At 42.5% G+C, this 20,634-nt stretch overlaps 1 protein-coding gene across 1 annotated transcript in view; it reads right to left on the bottom strand.

Annotated features, from left to right (window-relative positions):
• Positions 1 to 20,634, bottom strand: part of STAG1 (STAG1 cohesin complex component) — a 271,483-nt gene that overhangs the window by 22,146 nt on the left and 228,703 nt on the right. The window contains exons 21-27 of the mRNA XM_089671949.1: positions 16,088 to 16,158; positions 15,252 to 15,339; positions 15,087 to 15,167; positions 8,260 to 8,352; positions 7,020 to 7,194; positions 5,524 to 5,663; positions 3,806 to 3,907 (exon numbers count right to left, since the gene is read on the bottom strand). Coding sequence (XP_089528075.1) covers positions 3,806 to 3,907; positions 5,524 to 5,663; positions 7,020 to 7,194; positions 8,260 to 8,352; positions 15,087 to 15,167; positions 15,252 to 15,339; positions 16,088 to 16,158 — 750 coding nt within the window. The remainder of the gene's footprint in view (positions 1 to 3,805; positions 3,908 to 5,523; positions 5,664 to 7,019; positions 7,195 to 8,259; positions 8,353 to 15,086; positions 15,168 to 15,251; positions 15,340 to 16,087; positions 16,159 to 20,634) is intronic.

Here is a 20,634-nt window from a genome sequence, read left to right as displayed (position 1 = left end):
AAAAAAATCTTAATTTTGCCTTCTCCATTGACTTTACTGCATTTTGTTTAATAGCCAAATTTCAGAAAAAGTGGAAACGCCCAAATTAGCTCATTCCTATCTCTGTATTCTGCTTCCTATCACCGTCTCTCTTAAAAAACTGTAACATAACTCAAACTACCTGGACATGCAGAGACAAAAACCTAGTAATCATCTGCCAAAACAAAAAAAAAAAAGAAAAAAAAAGCATTCCCAAAATTTAATCCTGAGGCTCAAAAAAAAAAAAAAAAAACAAAAAACAAAAAAACACAAAACTATACAATGGGGAACATGGCTAGGATGTGAGCTGGGTAGGGTGCATGGCCTGGGAGCTCCTGAACCACCCGTTCTTTCTCTGTGCTTACAGTGCATCCAGAAAGTATTCACAGCGCTTAACTTTTGCAACATTTTATTTTACAGCCTTATTCCAAAATGGATTCAATTCATTTTTTTCCTCAACATTCTACAGACAATACCCCATGATGACAATGTGAAAGAAGTTCGTTTTGAAATCTTTGCAATTTATTAAAAATAAAAAACGAAAAAAAAAACACAAGCAAACATGTACATAAGTATTCGCAGCCCTTGCCAGGACACTCAAAACTGAGCTCTGGTGCATCCTGTTCCCACTGATCATCCTGGAGATGTTTCCACAACTAGATTGGAGTCCACCTGTGGGAAATTCAGTTGATTGGACATGATTAGGAAAGGCATAAACCTGTCTATATAAGGTCCCACAGTTAACAGTGCATGTCAGAGCACAAACCAAGCCATTAAGGCCAAGGAATTGTCCGTAGACCTCCGAGACAGGATTGTATCAAGACACATATCTGGAAAAGGGTACAGAAAAATTTCTGCCTCACTGAAGGTCCCAATGAGCACCACTGGCCTCCATCATTCCTAAATGGAAGAAGTTTGGAACCTCCAAAAATCTTCCTAGAGTGTGCTGCCCCAGCCAAAATGAGCGATCGAGGGAGAAGAGCCTTAGCCAGGGAGGTAACCAAGCACCCGATGGTCACTCAGAAAGAGCTCCAGCATTTCTCTGTGGAAAGAAGAGAACCTTCCAGAAGAACAACCATCTCTCTGCAGCACTCAACCAATCCAGCCTGTATGGTAGAGTGGCCAGACGGAAGCCACTCCTCAGTAAAAGACAAATGGCAGCCCACCTGGAGTTTGCCAAAAGGCACCTCAGGGACTCTCATACCATGAGAAACAAAACTCTGGTCTGATGAAACAAAGATTGAACTCTTTGGCCTGAATGCCAAGTGTCAGGTCTGGAGGAAACCAGGCACCGCTCACCACCTGGCCAATACCATCCCTGCAGTGAAGCATGGTGGTGGCAGCATCATGCTGTGGGAATGTTTTTCAGCGGCAGGAACTGGGAGACTAGTCAGGATCGAAGGAAAGATGAATGCAGCAATGTACAGAGACATCCTTGATGAAAACCTGTTCCGGGGCACTCTGGACCTTAGACTGGGGCAGCGGTTCATCTTTCAACAGGAAAACGACCCTAAGAACACAGCCCACAAAACGAAGGAGTGGCTATGGGCCAACTCTGTGAATGTCCTGGAGTGGCCCAGACTTGAACCCGATTGAACATCTCTGGAGAGATCTGAATATGACTGTGCACCGACACTCCACTTCCAACCTGATGGAGCTTGCGAGATATTGCAAAGAAGAATGGGAGAAATTGTTCAAAAATATGTCGGCCAAGCTTGTAGCTTCATACTCAAAATGACTTGTGGCTGTAATTTGTGCTAAAAGTGCTTCAACAAAGTATTGAGCAAAGGCTGTGAATACTTATGTACATGTTGTGTTTTTTTTGTTTTTTATTTTTAATAAATTGCAAAGATTTCAAAACAAAATTCTTTCACGTTGTCATTATGGGGTATTGTTTGTAGAATGTTGAGGAAAAAAAATGAATTTAATCCATTTTGGAATAAGGCTGTAACATAACAAAATGTGGCAAAAGTTAAGCGCTTTGAATACTTTCTGGATGCACTGCATCTGTTTCTACAGAATGCTCTTATCCTGCTCTTGCCATCTAGCAGTGTGGACACAACCTGCCACCTATTTTCATGTTGGTAAGGGGAGACCCACTAAAGATCCGAGGACACAGAGAATGTCAAGAGGGCAGCATCTGCCATCTTACCTGCTTCTAGTATTCTAAGCTCATGGAGAAGAGAACACCAGCTTCCTTATCCATCAAGAACTTACTGCTTCACCCTTTTGCTCCAGCTTCAACAGCAGCTAATGACTTTAATTCGGAGGCAATCACCAAACCCCTGCTAGATGCCATTGAAGGCTTCAAGGTGGTGCTCATGCTGAAGATTGATCATCATGCCTCAGAATGTACAGTCAGCTGCCATGACCAGGACAAAATCGGGGGGCGCCTAATGGAGGTGGAGGAGCACATTATTACAGTAGAGGGCATTGCTGGTTGCCACACAGCTCAGCCCTCTGATCTATAGGCGCTGGTCCACACATTGCTGAGTAAGGTGGATGATGTGGAGAATCAGCAGCACAGAAACAGTGTCTAAAGCACAGAGGAAGCGCACCCAGCCATCTTTGCTGAAACTCTCTTCAGGCAATTACTTAATATGCCTGACATGCCACCGACCTATGTTGCGGAAAATGAACACAGATTCCCCACAGGTAAACTTACCCCAAGCGCCCAGAAATTTATCGGGGTGTGGCTTGAACGCGTTGATGTCATCATCACACATCAGCTTTCACCGATCCTTGCTATGCTACTGCTGGTTTACTGGATTGAATAACACTGTATAGATCTATTACAGTGTGAGTTTTTTAATTTTTTGGAATAAATTCTGCTTTGATGGTTTTACACTATTGCAGTATTTCTTTACTTTTACATGTGGGTACTTCTGAGTGTGAACTATACACCAACTGGAGAAGCTGGATGGCAACAGTTCCTTGATGGGCTATATATTCCATGACCACTCTGTAGTCAGGGGTAATTGATTTCCAGTAAGAGTTCTCCCTTAAGGGCACAGTGTTTTCACACGCGGCGAATGTGGTGATTCATGTCAGCACACTGGACCAAATGATCTCATTTGATTTTTTGTTATCTTGTGGAATTGGACTCACTTTTTGTGGCTTTTATTTGGACTTTTTATTTTGGATGAGTACATCTATTTTTACAGTATTAATTTCACTAATTGTGTATATATGTTCACTGTCACATGTATTTATGATTATCACATGAATTTGTTTCACTAAGTTTTGTAGCCACGTACTCATGGAACTGTAACTTAATGTGATGAAGTTTTCTGCATCACTCAATGTAGGGCTCCTTGCTCTCCATGGGTTCTTTCTAGAGGGCTGTGTGCCATCTCATATAGAACCCCTGACACTGCATGGTCTATGTATTTGATATACTGTATTTATTAAGATATGTGATATATTGGTGCATCCCTATGCTTTCTTCGAGCTGCTCAACTTATTGTACACTGATTGGTCAGCATGTCTTGCTCGTTGGTACTAAACAGGGGATGGGGGGGGTAAATATTTTAGTATTGTGGATGCTGCAAAGAAATTTTAGTCCATATTTACTGAGTGGTCTGGCTATTTTGCACATTTTGTTTTGTTTTATTTTTGTACAAGTGTACTGTACCTTTTGTAGTTACAGTACCTCTGTTAATACTGTATAGTACCATTTGTATACTATACAACACTTAAAAAAAAAAAAAAACATAATGACAAGTAAAATTTAAGTCCAACTTCAAATTCCAGCCAAACCGCAAAGTAGTCAAACAATAATTCATACCTGCTGCAAACTGAGGATCAAGGTCTTGGCACACTGGATCTTGTCTATCTGTCGTGTTTTACTTAGTGTTTCCTTAATGATGTCTCCATAGTCATTGTAATACTAGAAAGAAACAAAGAATTCCTAAGTCTCAGTTCACAGTTCAAAGGCTGATCATTCCTATATGCAGAACAGATTCATTTGCTAAAAACACTCAGTATTATGTCTTTGTCTTGCAAGAGCAAAATATTGCCACTTGTGTAGTTATGATGGTGTTATACAAGAGATAATTTTATAGTTCCAATAAAAGAAGGTTTGTTAACAGTAGCCAAGTTAAAAAAAAAATTAAATCTGCATTTTTTTTTTATTTTTTTTTTTAAGAGGAAGCCAAGAATAAAAAGGTACATTTTCAAGGAATTCAATAGGCACAATAATTATTTCTAGATGTTTCCTATAGCACAGCAGTGTACTTTCTGTGCCCTTAGGTTCATAGCTGTATATCTACAGTGTGTGACCACATTACTATGTACTATGGCTGCTAGACTAATGAAATTTGATGATGTCATTACTGTGCTGCTCACTGTTTTCCATGTTGGAAAGGGAGTTGTACTTGAGGAGCAGCAGAGCAATAATATCCCTTATTCTGAGGATCAGTGCATTTTGCACCTCTCCTGCAGCGTCATGATTATTACTCCACAAGTCATCAATGGGCAGCTTTAATATAAGGAAGCAAAGCTCCTCTCTTCTACGAAGATTAGCTGTAGGCAGTCTGCAGGCAATACTGGTGATTAACCCTTTGCCCTCCAATTCCTTATTTTGGGCAAAGCATCCACAGTACAGATCCTCATTTAAGCAGAAATTCCGACAAATATCTAAATACAGAGATCAATATTTTGGCAGATAAAACTGTTCACATATATTTCTAATTCTTTTCAACTACTTTTGTGATTCACACACGCTGTACAACCAAGGATTTGGCAGCAATACATTTATTTGCATTACAGAACATACTGGTATCTACTACTCAAACCAATGGCTGGATGATAGAGGAGCAACACACTGAAATGTCGTCTCTCTCATCAAATCAGCTTTTATCAGTTAAGGTAAAGAGAAATGAAAATGTATGGACGTACAATGGATGAATGGTTAGCAGCCATGGGGTCCTGAAGTAATTAACACCTGGGAGAATACGATATTTTATGGAATTCGTGTGTGTTACTTCAAGTGACCAAAAAAAAAAGGGTCTGTATCCAATGGGTGTGTATACTCTTTGACTTTGATAACTGTGGAAAGATCAACAGATAGTTAGCTCCTTCAGCTCTGGTTAACACCAGTGTGACTTGTCATGCAACAAGTCGCACCCCATTACCAGCAATGGCCCCGCTCAAATGAGTGCGACTGAAAAACCTTCCTGCACTATTTTTTCATTCAACTGCATTGTGACTGGCATTGACATCTGTTAATGATTTGCAAACAGTGTCAGCAAGCCGCAATGATTGTTCGGCTGTCATTGATGTGAACCATGGCTTAAGCAGATGGCATTTTTACCATCTTAAAAGGAATTGGCTTATATTGCTGTGGAATATCAGCACAATACGGAGCAATAAGAAACCAATATAGTTACTGCAGTAATTTCTCTAGCATATGTTTTTAAAGAAGTCTTGCTACAGATGAGTATAACGCCAGTTTTCTAGCTTACTGAATAAAAAAGAAAACAAAAAACACAACACCACGGGTACCTTCATGTAGTGCTTAAAGATATCTGCTGCTGCGTGCATATCTACAATATCATAGATGATAAGTTTACAAAATGCTGCAAGCAAATTTCTTCTTTTGTGCAAGGCCTCAATTTTGTTGGCTTCGTCCTCTTCATCTCCTTCTGCATGAGAAAGTGAATAGGACAGGGGTACAATTTAATTTCAAGAAGCACAGGTGTATGCAATTAAAAAAAAAAAAAAAAGCAGCATTTTTTTAATATAAAACATCAAGATTTTTTTTATAAGATAAGATGTAAACCATATCAATGCTAAAGAATAAATAAAAGTTACTAACACATTAGTAAGCGCAATGAGTCACTATTTCAGATACAATGCAATACTTTAGGCCTGTTAGAACTGTGCATTACTACAGTGCACATTACAGTCAGTAGTGTGTTGGGGGGCATTCTATGTTACCCAAAAATCCTAAGCCATAACCTAAATTAAAACAGCCACTGGGTGAAATGGAAGTATCCAAATGTGGACGCAAACATCGAGTATCCAAAAGGGAGAAGGAAAATTATGGCGAGGTCACCAAATGAGTTTTTAATAGATAGAAGAAGCTTCCTGACCCTTGTTACTATACATACCATAAACTAAACCCATAACAGATTCTTAAAGACACAAATAACATCGCCAATACCAAGTCAACATTCCAAGACTGAGCTGAGGGTTGCTTTGAGTGCTTAAGGGAATCTACTTACTACAAATTAAAAGCTTAAAGCAGAACTTCACTCTTTCAATCAATATTGACTATTATTGATCCGTATGCTACTACCATTAGTAATGAGATAGAAAGGTATCGATTTACTTGTTTTAATTTTTTTTCATTTCTTCAGTTACTTCCTGGTTTCCATGCCTATGCAAATAGGATGTCATATATCCCAGGAGTCTTCAGGAGGGGAGAAGGGGTTTTGGTTTTCTCAGCGAAGCACACCCTCATGCCTGCATGTCTGAGCTAAGGGCAGATGGATTCCAGGAAGTAAATGCTATATGAATCATCTGCTCTTACTCAAGCTGGCCACGAAATTAGCCAGAAATTCTAGAAGATGTTTTTCAAATTGATTTCTCAGCAAAATAAAAGTATGGAGACATGGATGGGTGGGGAGGTTTGCTTTGAATATTACAAATTAATAAAATAGTTTATAGCCTGTGGTGCTCAGATGCAGTGTAGTTCTGCTTGTGAATTAGGACTTTTTAAGGACCATTTATGATTGAAAGCTTCCATGGAATTGTAAGCTATGTAACAGCAATAATATTTAAACTGCATCACAGCCAATCTAATGCGCTCCATTGATAACCATAAATCTATGAATCTATAGGCACATTAGATCAGTCCACAACTGACATGAATATCCCAATTTCCACTGTGGTTTAATTTAGCCACAACAACCCAGAATCAAGAATGTGTATGAAGTGAAAAGCCCCTTAAACAAGTCATGAACTTATTATTGCCTATACTCAGGAAAAACACATACCCATGCTCTGGTTCTCATCATCTTGGTCAATAAAGACGTGATCCATTACAAAACTGAGCAGTTCAGATTGTAGTCCTAGGTCTGGATTAAAGATCAGCAACGAAAGGTTGTCCCTTCCACCTGTTGTCAACTGATGGCTGAAGATCATCAGAAGATCACAGAGCAGCATGAAGGCCTGGATGAGAAATATGCCCACATCACTTATTACATTTGTATAAGGATATCTAGAAATGCATTACCAGGGTAAACATGGCATCTACAACAATATTCCTGAGAAGCAGGGTGTAACCAAATGTGTTGTGTGTGTGTGTGTGTGTGTGTGTATTACAAGTCATACATTCAACCATACATAAAAGTATCTAAGGAACACTGACATAACAAGAGTCTGATATTGGTGCAACCATGGAGTAAACTCTGCATTTCACCCTTATCTTGTTTAGAGGATTGCAAGTAAGGAGGGGCATGACTGCAGAAGTGGACAAAGCATTACAACATAAGCAGGCCAGACACACTAAGATTTCTCTTGTTCAACCCACTGGCTAAACAAGAGAATTCACTTGATCCACACAAAACAGCTTGAGTGTGCAAACTTACAGTGGCATTATATTTTGACAGTTGGTACCCATGGCTGTCAGAATACCTGAACTCTACATCTGATTCAGATGACAATTTTCTGCTGAGCTCCTTAGGCAATCAACTGAAAAAACAACTTGTTGAGCTGGGTGGTGTTGACATGACCACATGTGAAATTAATTTAGAATGATTCTGCACAATTCCGTAGCACTCATGGAACAGTTAATACAAAAACGGAACCTTTCAGTAAATGTACATAGCGTTACATTTGTAGGAAAAAACTTCTCCATAAAAAACAAAGTGGAGGGTACCATGAGCTTTATTGCTGATCAGTCACTGTGAGGAGTTTATCATTAAATCAAAAATAAAGTGCAGCAACCCAAAATTGATTGGAAGTTCTATTGTGAATCACCTCAACTTTTAGGGGAGCAGATATTCTATTTAGGGAGTCATATAGTGAACTAAGGTCCCTCAGTTCTACTCATGTCTTCTTTTAGGAAAGAAAACGTATGGTAAATTTTCATACATTTCATAGCTGCCTAAAAAGAAATCAAAATGTTAAATACGTAATTATTTGTAAACAATGGCATTTATGCAGACATCCAGAAAAGCCTACAAATACAGTATGAAAGGAAAAATATGTTAACCAGTCTTGTGTATGCCTTACCTGCTCTTTAACTTGCGTATTAACATTGGAAAGACACTGCTGACAGATTGCTAGAAAAGATTTTACAGTCCTTCTTAACATCAACATATCTTCCTATGAAGAAACAAAACAGACTTGGCTTTAGTAAATAAAAAAAAAAATAATAAAAAGGAAGATTATGTTGCAAAATAGTACTACAATTTTAAGATTTTTGAACTCTCAAATTAATTTTCTTGGAGCCCATTGAGGGGATTCAGGAAGTTGTACTGCTTCCTAGAGGAGGACTGCACATTGACAAAAAAAAACAAACTGTTGGCCAGTCTAGGTTTTAACCCCTCTAACCACTGCCTGTAATACTTTCCTGCCGAACGCCAGGTCCAGAGGTGACATCAACTCTACCCTGCAGTGTCTCATGAAGGTGTCCTGGCATGTCCATGTGGCTGCTCGGCAGATCTGCTCAATAGATGCTCTGGCCCTCTCTGCCAAAGAGGTTGCTAGTAGAGTGAGACCTCAGGTGTGAGGGAACTGAAACCCCTGATTGCTCATAAGCGAAGGAGATAGCTTGGGTGATCCATCTAGTTATCTTTGGCTTAGATGCCTGCTGTCCCTTCCTTAGGCATTTAAACAAAATCAGAAGGTGACTTGACTTCCTGAAGTCACTTGCTCTATTCAAATATGTCAATCAACACCGCCTGACATCTAACAAATGAAAACTCTTTTCCCCCTCATTCCTAGGGTAGGACAATCTCCCATGAAACCATGAGGCCACTTTGGGCAAATAAAGAGTACCCTGTCTAAGTACGACCCTGCCCTCTAATACCACCAGTAAGGGTTCCTTGATAGACAGGCTCTGAAGGTTGCCTATCCTCCTTGCTGTTGTGATGGCTAAAAGGAAGGCTAACTTAAAAAATAAAATCTTAACAGAAATTAGTGCTACTGGCTCAAGGATGGCTTAAAAAACATAGGAGTGCAGCACTTAAAATAACAGTAGCAAATGGAATAGAAGTCCAATTAATATATAATAAAGATGAAATAATCCCCTCTTCATAGGGACATCAATAATGTCATAAATACTTCAATCTGGTCAAGGGGATATAGGGGATCCACCGTCACCAACACCCAAAAAATTCTGCCTCCTACCAGACCAAAATGACCCCCAAATATGGACGGGTCAAAATGCGTAATGCAAATATTTATGACATTATTGATGTCCCTATGAAGAGGGACTTATTTCATCCTCATGATATATTAATTGGACTTCTATTCCATTTGCTACAGTTATTTTAAGCACCGCACTATGTTTTTTATCTTTTGTGTATTGTTGACTGCAATGCTGAAGTGGCTGCTTATTCTTTTTTATTAACTTATTATATATCATAGTGCAGAATTGTTTAAATATCAAATGGTGGCTTGGTTAAAGCCTCTAACACCAAGGTCAGATCCCAAGCCGGAAAATTATGTAACTTCACAGGGTTCACCCTCTCCCTGGCCCCCAGAAATCTCTTAACAAGGGGCTCCAACACGAGCCTCCAATCCAAAAAAGATTGGCAGGGCTGCCACATACACCCTTGGGGTGCTTACTGCTATTCCTTTATCCACCCCTGCTTGGAGAAAGTCTAGGATCCCCAGAAACATGGGAAGGAAAACCCTTTTTTCTGACACCAACTAGAAAACACTCTTCACACCTTGGTGTATATTTTTCTATTGACCAGTTTCCTACTGAGGAGAAGAGTGTCTATCACTCTATCAGAACACCCCTTTTTTCTAAGGATCTCCCTTTCAAGAGCCAAGCCGTTAACTGAAAAAAACCCAGACTGGGGTGCAGAGTTTGCCCCTGTAAGGGAAGATCACTCCTGACTGGGAGACACTGCGGAGGAGTCACAGCCTACCTTCAAGGTGGTGAACCAGGCTCTACTTGGCCACCATGCGGCCAGCAAGATTAGTCTACAGCCTGATTGGCCCAGCTTCTGAAGTATCCGCAGGATCAATGGCAGAGAAGGAAATGCATATGCCAGCTCTAAATCCCATTCCTGCGCTAATATGTCCAGGCCTTTGGATCCCTACTCCAGCACCAGGGAGAAATACCGTCTCACCTTCCTGTTTTTCCTACAGGCAAAAAGGTCTATCTCCAAGGCTGCCAAAAACCTGGCTTATCTGAAAAAAGACCTCAGGACTGAGTTCCCACTCTCCCTGGTGAACGGTCAGCTGAGAAAATCTGCTTTCGTGATGACCGACCCTTTTATGTGGACCGCCGACACGGAAAGAACTCTGCTCTCTGCCCATCCTAGAATCTCCTGAGCTAGGTCCAGGAGTCACTAGGATCTAGTGCCCCCCTGATGATTCAGGTATGCCACTGTCGACATATTGTCTTGACAGAATTTGGACTTGCTTTCCTTCGATCCTGTCTGCAAAGGCCTTCAAGGCCTGACCCACGGCCAACAGCAGTCAGCAATTGGAGGAGGTCCCCCTTAGGCGTGGCTGCCAGGGGCCTTGGGCTTGTTGGTCCTCTAGATGAGCCCCCCAGCTCCACTCGCTTGCGTCCATGGTTACCTGAACTGGGTCCCACTGCACCCACAAATTCTGGGGTCTGAGCCACCATCCCAGTGAGGTTTTTTTCACTCTGCTGGAGGGAAACCCTCTCGTCCAGTGACTCCACTTTCCTGTTACAAGAAGATAGAAGGAATGCAGGCTGTCAGGAGACCTAGAATTCTCACGATGTGCCCCCAGGAGCAATCTGAAACCTTTGAGAATGCGGAGACTGTCCTCACTACCTTTTCGGTCTTCTCCTGGGGTAAAAAGTTTCTAGACTCTGGAGTCCACTACATACCCCAGGAAAGCCTTGGTTTGGGAGGGAGTCAATGAGGACTTCTCCCAATTGACAATCCACCCCAGAGATTCCAAGGTGAGGATCACCTTTTTCCAGGTCTCCCAGGAATTGGTGCCATGAGACTCCGTAGATCATCAGATCGTCTAGGTAACAGATGAGGGAAACTCCCTGAAGGTGTAAATAGGCTACTACCTCGGCCAAGACCTTGGTAAATATTCTCGGACTGGCCGCTAGCTCAAATGGGTGGGCTCGGAACTGCCAGTGACTGACCCCCTGTTCCGTGAAGATGGCAAAGTGAAAGAAGTATTGGTATTCTGTGGCGATGGGAATGTAAAAGTAGGCGTCCCTGAGATCCACAGTGGCTATAAAGACTGCCTTGAGCAGATGTTTCCGTACACTGTAGATACCTTCCTGCGGTACAAGAAGTTCCATATATAAAAACTGTTCAACCTTCTTAGGTTTATGCTCAAGCAGAATTTCCCTGAAGGCTTCGGGACCACGAAAATGTGGGAATAAAATCCCTGAAAAAGCTGGTCCGTTGGCACAGGAACAATTACCTCCTGATCTGCTAAATCCCCGATTCCTCCCAAGAGACTTTCTGCCTCTGTCCTGTCTCTGGGGGGACAAGTGAGCACAAAGGCATGAGAGGGAGTGAAGAGAATTCCAACTGTACCCATCCCCTATCAACTGCAGGATGTACGGCCTTTCTGTAATCTTCCCCCATTGCTGAAGGAATCTGGACAGCCTTCCGCCCACCCTGAGATCGGTATCATTTGGGGCCCTTACTGGTGGGTTTGGAGACAGAAAAAGGAAGCTTCCTTTCTTCCTTTGTTGGCCCATTTCTTGGGGGAGTCCTTCCTAAATCTTTGTTGGCCCTGATTAAGGAAGGCACAAAAAAAAACTTCTTCCCCTTATCCTTTTTGGCCTTGACAGGGAACTTCTTCCCCTTTTCGGCAGACCTTGATAAAACCTGGTCCAGCCCTGGGCAGAACAGAAAGGAACCCTCAGAGGGCAAACCACAGGGATGGGCTTTTGAAGGCTGATCGCCCCTCCCAGGTTTTAATTCCTACTGCCCTTCGGGCTGAGTTTAGCAGAGCTGTGGTCCTAGGCGATGTTCTGACCATCTCCACTGCAGCATCTGCTAGGTAGGCTACAGCCTTCCCAAATACCTCCAGGGAACCCAACACCTCTTCCAACTGGGCTCCCCCATTTTTCTTGGTACACCGAGAGACATGGTCAATTACTCTATGTATCAATGCATCAACATTTGTAGCGATGCAGGCGGATGCCAGGGCAGGGGCCATAGTAACGGCATTGGCATCCCAGGCTCTACTCAACAGCGTCTCAGACCTACAGTGCATCTGATCTCTGCTGTTACCCGAGTCCTCAAAGGACAGGTCAGAGTTTTTAGATACTTGCGATAATGTTGCGTCTAATTTGGGAGCTTTGAGGAGTTTCTCTTCCTCTCCTTCCCCAAAGGGGTACCGCTTCTTCCAGGTCTTCAATTTTAGGACCTCTCGGGATCCTTCCACTCTCTTAAGACATTATCTTTGAGAGTTTGGTGCACAGGTAAGCACCCTAGCTTGTGGCCTCACCAACTCCCTATACATCTTGTCCTGGGCTGAGACCCGTGTTGGTGGTCCAGGGATGTCCTCCGAGGCATAGATAGCCCTTAGGAGCTCTTCCATATCTTCCACAGCAAGAACGTGTCTACCCAGTCTATATTCCTTGCTAGCCAGACTAGCACCTTCCAAATCTTTCCCCTTCTCCAGGGAGCTTTGGCCAAAAACCTCTGCCTCCTCTAGTTTTCCTCCTCTGTGACCTGAGAATATGAGGGACCCAAACCCCCCCCAATGCGTCCAAGCTCCCTCTGGTAAAGAAGACCCTTCCCTAGAGGATCCGGGCATCCATCTCCCTGGATGTTAGGGCTCCTTGAAATACTGTAAGGTGGCTAACATTTCCATTTGCACTGACAAAAAGTCCTTCATAACCGCCAAAGGTTTCTTTCCCTGACAACCTTTGGATACACTTGTAGCAAAACGGTCTTGGGGGACTTTATCATTACAATAATCACACTGTTTGGAGAGGGGCTTTAGCTTTAGGTGTCTTGTGGGCGCTCTCCTGCGCAGTTCCACATAGCTCTAAGGAGAGATAAACAGGGGCCCAGGTTAACATTTATTCCTTTTCCCTAAGTACACCTGTAGGGGAGTGGGTAAGGTCTCTACCCCCCCCTTCTCTCCCCCATCAGCTGAGTCAGACTCAACGCCTACGGTCTTCTCACTGGCAGCAGCCATGGCCTCGCCTTCCATCCTTAGCAGGGCCCTTCGGGACTATGTCACCTTTGCCGTGCTCCTGGGACCACACTCCCAGTGGTAATTCTTGGAGGCTTCTCACAGGCCTCATTAGGAAGGAAATGCCGACCAGCGTTGCCATCTTTAATGCGGAAGTCCCACCCTTACCAAAAGTACTACTGAGAGCAAGGCTTGGTTCGCAGCCTCGCTCCCACTTCCAGTCCTGCGTGGGCCCTTACACTGGTGGAACCAGTAGCAGACTCTACCGCGGCCACCCCGCTCACTTTACAGGGGCGCACAGCGCAACTCCACGTGCTGGCCCTCGGTCCCCATATCCACGAGAAGCCACCATGAGACCTGGTCATCTCCTGACATGCCTTTCCGCTGCACTAGAAGAGGGAAGAAGGGCGCCTGTCCCTGGAACACTAGGCACACCTAACCAGTGCCCGGGAAGCTCCGCTCAACTGGGTTACAGCCTGCCCTTCCTGGGTCAGCTGTTTACCCTCCAGGCCTTAGGTCAGCAAAAAAGAATAATACAAAAACAAAACATACATTTCGCTGGCAGGGAAACACAATCAAAACATGAGGAGTGGAGGTAAGGGAGGGGAATTTAAACTCTTGTCAATTGTGTTTCCTGTCAGGTGGAGCTAGCTATCTCTCAGCTGTGCCGTCCTGGAAGATGACTAGAGAAAATAAGCTGGATGTTACAAATAAATAGATCACACAAATATAAACAGTTTTCTAAAATTCCTTGAGTGGAAAAAAAATTCAATATTTTACAGCTGCTTTTAAATATTCTGTGACAATGTTGGTGATTAACTAACATTTTTAAAAGAAGATACACAGGTACAAAACATTGACCCTACAAAGAGAAGTGCAGGATCAATGCTGTATCTAAAATGAACATTAAGACATCTCTTTTCTGTCACCCTTTGATCCTCTCCATCACAGCATGACAGACATAAAAGTTTACTGCAGCCTGTGCCACCCACCCACACACTTACAATAACACGCTGGGACCATCTCAGTAGAAATGTCACATCTGCATTGGAAGCAAATAGTTGCGCCATCAGACTCAAGTACCAGCTGCTTATTTGCTTTTTAAAAAGTCTTTAACCTGTCCTTTTGGGTGGGTTGGTGCCAAAACTGGCAATGGAACTTCTGTGGCATGCAGTCTGTCACACAACTGCGAGGGGGCCATGAATTTGTCTCTATTATATAAGATCCTGTACCTTTTCCCCGTCTATTAATTGGTCAGGCAGGTGAAATTTGCAAAACCTCCCCAGTGCCCAATTCAGACTGTTGGCAATCTATGAACTGTGCTGCTGCCAATGATCAAACCAGTAATGAATAATGACTTTAAACTCTTTGTTGTTGGAGTCATCAGTGTTGATTAGAGTGCAGCAAGTTAGCATTACGGTTAAAAATGAAATGTCATGGGGTGTCACTTTTTTCTGTCATTTAACATTATCATAATTAGAAATACAATGATTTTTGCTATATGTTGTATATAAAAAAAACATTTCTAATTGGATATGCCATTTACATGTAGTGATATTCACACATGATTTACTGCGATGAGAATCATTTAAGACTACATGCTCTTGAGCAGGTTTACAAGTCACTAAACAGTAACCTCTGCAATTTATAATAGATAGGTACATTTTAATATCTATTTTGAGGCAAGCCATTATCACAAGTGACAAATACAAAATTATATGGAAACTAACTTTGGAAGGATTGCCTTCTGTGATTTTAACCAACTGCCACAGTACAGAGTAGTGAGAGCACTGAAGAGCCTGGACACCAATCTGAAATAAATCAAAGGAAAAGAATTAGGCTCCTTCCAAACATATGCACCTGCAAGTACTTTATTTCAAACACAATCAACTTACCTGCTCGAGCATGCCTTCATGTTCCAGACCTGCCTTCAACAACCGATAACAATTTCCAAACATGTCCCATTTGGTCAAATCGTGAGCGCTGCAATTGCAAAGTACTTTCAGTAACACAGAACATCTGCTTGCATAATGCAAGGCTGAACAAAGGTACTTCATAATGCAACAAACTAGAAATGGCAAGATTCACACCACAAGGCCGTAACAATACCAGAGGAATACATACAAATCTGAATTGTGATGATTTTTTACTAAAACAAAGATTGGAAAAGATATATTCTACCCTCTAAAACTAGAAATAGATCCTAGTCATGTCTGTCTCTCAGCCCAACAGCCACCGTACACTGGATAATAGAAGGCATACTGCATTAAAGCAGATTCATGTACTTATACAGGCTGTCAAAGTACATAGAAACATTTATTAAATAAATGCAGAACTGTTTAAAATGATGTTTTATTCATATTTGGCTGGAGTTATTTTAACACACACACATTTGAAAACACAATATGTATATAAGCATACATAACAGTTGAGGTACCAAACAATTTGGATGTAGATTATTATCTGTGCACAGTCCGCAATGAATAGGTTACTAAAATATAATTATTAACTTGTGTTGGGTTCTTGGTGTGCTGATAATATGTAAATTAGCAGTTGATTCTGACCAAACAGGAGACATCAAGAGATTTTTTTTTTTTTTAAAAAGGACAGCTCTTGTCAAATGAAGAAGCCTTTGCTGTTATGCTATTTTACATTGATGTTGCGTAATACATACATATATATATATATTTTTTAAACAAAAATGACTACATAATAAATTTACTATACTCACTTGTGAAAACACGTTAAGCGTTTTAAGGAGGCCAGTACATTATATACATCATCTTCATCAGCTTCATCTAGCTGTGTAAAAGGAAGTTATAACATGTTAGGCACAGAAACATGATGTCTGATTGCAAAATACAAGACAAGGATTCCCTTTGTAATACAACATTTGATTGCATTCTAGCTACACAAAACAGTAAACGTAAGCCAGATACACATCTAACCAACCAAGAGAGCTCTTTATTAAAAGATTAATTAAAATCTATGCCAGATGATCAAATATCTGTGCCGCATTAAAAAAATAAATAAAAATCCTGCAGAAACATCTGAGGACCAAAGAAATGAATGGCAGCCAATGCCAGCATATACTATAGCTATGCATTGTGCATTTATTACCAAGCTAAAAATAAAAAAAGATTTTTCTACTTACTGCAAAATTGTTTTGGAGGCCACTGAGGTACACAGAAATTCAAAAACAGGTTGCGGTATGCTGTCACCCACAGGAGGGTTGGGACACTGGTAAACAAAATTGTAAGTCAGCCCTTGGAATCACAGGGGATCAACTGGATGCTCGAGACCAAAGCAGAAGAGACGACCACCACCATTCGGAATGAATCCAACTGAAGGAACACAGAGTCTGAACCAATGAGAGTTGTGAAACCCACAACCTACCAAAACAGATGGAACACTACCTGATAAATGAAGAAACAAGACTACCAACAGGAGGTGGTCATCGGTTTAAAAGAAAATTAAAAAATAAGCGTTGGGACAAGGCCCCAGAAAAACAGGTCCCACAGAGAACCTCTGACAAAAAACGTGTCTAAAAAGAGAAGACCACCTGGTCCATATAAGAGATTCAAGAAAATCCAAAGATAATAGATTTTCCTGTAGAAGGAAGGGAAAACCCCTATGGGGTACATCTATAGAAGCTGTGTCCCCACTTGGACAGGGGCAAAGGGGTCCCAGGGTGCGGGGAAGCCAGAAAGACATGAGATGTTGCTCTGCAGTAACACATGAAAGATCACTGGGGACAACTTAAAGAAATGCCAAGCATAAGGGGTTAGCTTTTTCGGTTAAAATGTGCATTCTGAGCCCCAAAATGCTAGTAAATGAAACCACCAAAGGACCCATTTAATTGTACAAACAGCTCCCTCTCCCACTTCTAGAAATGGGGAAGGACCTTCCTGCTGCAGGATTATAAGAGGTTGAACTGAGTCCTACAGAGTGTGAATTAAGCTCCAAAGGTCTACAGCTTACGCAAACTAAGGGATTCCTGTGACCCATTCACAGACCACCTGCATTGAAACAGGAGCACAAAATGGCCACCTGTGGCACTGTCTAGAAGAGCAGGGTTGAAGGAATAACAACCCTTGAAGTATAATCAAGTCACATGCTGCTAGGATAAAATATCAGCTTCCTAACCATGCAGCTTTGTGCATCTGTATTAATAGTAAACCCCATGCAAATCACGTTTAGATGCTTACAGCAAGCCATTCCAACTAAAGCATCAGCAGAACTATAAAACAGGAGCCATCCTCAGCTGTGAAGGGATTGCTCTTAAGGGAAACTATCCTTTCTAACAGTTTGTCAAATTAGAGATACTACCAACATAGGACAGAGGGCCAGAATAGTAAATTCAAACTGGTATTCAAGGAGGAACTGTCAATGAAATCCTGAAAAGGGAGCATGCCATCCACCAGTCCAGTGGTATTCCTCCTAAGGTGGGTAACTGATATTTATGGTTGGAACAGATTGGTGATTTACCAATTTCCAATTAAAGGAATAAAGTTCAGACACACACTCAGGTGGGGCGAAGGACCCCTCACAGAGTGTTCCCAGTTTGTACAGAGATACCTCTCAAATTGTGTAGTGGAAAGGTCTCTGCAGCTGCAGATGTTCTAAAAAGCCAAAGGCCTGGAAAAGCAAGCTGATCCTCCAGATGCCAGATAATAGCACTGCATCACTAAGGTTTGAAATAATTCCCTCTAAATCTGTCAACAGCGGGAAACTTCTCTTACTCAAAAACAGTCTCTTCATAGAAAGACTGCTGAGTCTCCAAATCTGATGCAGAGATGGTGACAATGTCCACAGGCCAGCTTGGTTTAGGGACCCAGGAAAAGCATAAAAACTCTTCAAGGGAAGTTGCCAAATCACGCTTAGAACCTCTGTGGGCAAAATGTTCCAGTAGCTGAGCACACAAAGCTAAAAAGTTCTGAGTGGACACAGAGGTCCCTGTGGACTTGAAGAGGCCTGGACTTTGACGACCTTGTGACAGAAGGTGTCCCAGGTTTTAGGCTCAAGCACTGATTGCTTCTGTGTATACCAGTTACCACCCTTAATGCAATTAGGAGAGTATGGGCTGAAATTACCCATGACAGCTCTCTTTTAATGCAACTAAGTCAATGCAAGGCAAGACCTTACAAACCCGGCCTGATCATGGCGGCAGGGGAGAGAGCGATGTAAGCTCTCTCTCCGCAAGGCAGTCACCTTCCCCTCAATGTGCCCTGTGAATGCCGCTGGAGATGCCCTACCTGTGAGCGGGATCCTACCGGAGAAGTGAGGAGGACGGAGTGCTGTGGGATCTGCTGCGGTGGGACAGCTGGAGCTTCCCATCCGAGACAGCGGGCTGCTGGGAGCCTGGAGGACGCAAGGCGGCCACGTGACCCCCTGCAGGGGACTACTGGGAGGAAGAGAAGCCGGCCGGCGTTCCCAGGTAGAGGGGAGGTGCCGGATTCTCACTGACAGCCGCGAGTGTAGACAGATACAAGCAGGACCCTGTGAGGAGGGAAAAAAAAAAAAGCCAGCCGGCGTGCTAAGGAGCTGGGGAGATGCCGGCTCGACAGAGAAGCACCCTGCCTGCTACCTGTCAAGGAGAGCAGGAGAAGGAAGAGGAGTGTGACCCGGAGGAATCCCCCTAGAGAGGAAATAAAGACAGACAGCAGATAAGGAACCTGGAAAATCGCCTCACCGAAAAAGCAGTTGGAAGGAGGGTGAGTGAGGGTGGCTGGACTGTATATTGATCCTGTATGTGGATTATTTAGGTTGAAGTAGAGGAGGAATACACTGAGGAAAAGGGGGATTCCCAAGGGGACAGAAGAAAATTTGAATTCTCCCAAGGGTAATTATAGCACATGCCCTAGACCTTAGAGAAGAGGGACTGGATTTACAGCAAATATGAAGAGTAAAAATAGTAAAGGGAGTGGTCCTAAGCACCCCCAATCTGGAACGATTAGGAAATATACGTCCCAGGGAAATGTGACCCCAGAAAGATCTCAGGAGGCATGTGAAAGGAGTATAATGGAAAACAGTTTGGATAAGAGCGCCAGGTCTTCTGAGGAAATTGATAATAGCCAACAAACATCAGAGGGAACAAAGTTAAGAGAAAATGAAGAACTACAAATCCCAAATAAAAAGGAGATGGCAGAAATGTTTAAAAATCTGGAAAAATCGGAATGATTTGGGACATTTATTATCCAGAGTAGAAGAAATGGAAGAAAAAATTAACCACTTGCCGCCCAGCCACCGCATATAAACGGTGGCAGGGCGGCACTCGTAGGCAAAAGCACATCTTAAAACGGCTGCCTTCAAAACAGGTAGGGGGCGCGCGCCCGCCCTACCTGTCCCGCGGGTGTCAGCCGACGGGTCACGGCCGGCTTTTACCGGCTGTTTTCCCGCGATTGACGGTGATCGCTGACACAGAGCAGGGCTGCATTGTTTACACACAGCCCTGTTCTGTGTCAGTTCTCTGACAGCTTGTGAGAAGCTGTAGATTTTCTCTCCCTCAATCAGCTCCCCCGGTCCAGTACACACCCCCGCCCCCTAGTAAAACACTCCCCTTACACAGAAAATTCTAAAATGTTAACCCTTTCCTCCCCAGTGACATTAGTACAGTTTCAATGGGTTTTTTTCACTGATCACTGTATTGGTGTCACTGGGGATGTCAGTGACCCCAAGTCAGTTCCCCCCCCCCCCAGTGTCAAAATGTCCGCTGCAGTCCTGCCATAAGTCGCTGGTCGCCGCCATATGTCGCTGATTGCCGCCAAAAGTCACTGATCGGCACCATTATTAGTATAAATAAAAATTAAAAATTCCAGTATCTTTCCCGCCGTTTGTAAACGCTATAACTTTCACGTAAACCAATTAATTTACACGTATTGGGATTTTTTTTTAGCAAAGACATGTCGCAGAGTGCATTTTGGCAGAAATTTATGACTAAATTTGATTTTTGCATTTTTTTTTTACTGGACATGTTTTATAGCAAAAAGTCCAAAATATTGTTTTTTTTCCTCAAAATTGTCAGCCTTTTTTTTTATAGCGCAAAAAATAAAAACCGTACAGGCGATCAAATACCACCGAAAGAAAGCTCAATTTGTGGGGAAAAAAAGGATGTAAATTTAATTTATGTACCGTATTGCATGACCGAGCAATTGTCCGTTAAACTAGCGCAGCGCTGTATAGCAGAAAAATGGCGTAAATTGCAGTATTTATACCATAGTTTGTAGACGCTATAACTTCCACACAAAGCAATCAATATACACTTATTGGGATTTTTTT

This window comes from Staurois parvus, unplaced genomic scaffold (genome assembly GCF_062004578.1).
Source record: "Staurois parvus isolate SC_StPar_1 unplaced genomic scaffold, SC_StPar_1.0 ptg000116l, whole genome shotgun sequence".
Taxonomy (NCBI): domain Eukaryota; kingdom Metazoa; phylum Chordata; class Amphibia; order Anura; family Ranidae; genus Staurois; species Staurois parvus.
This window is presented reverse-complemented; position numbering and strand designations above follow the sequence as displayed.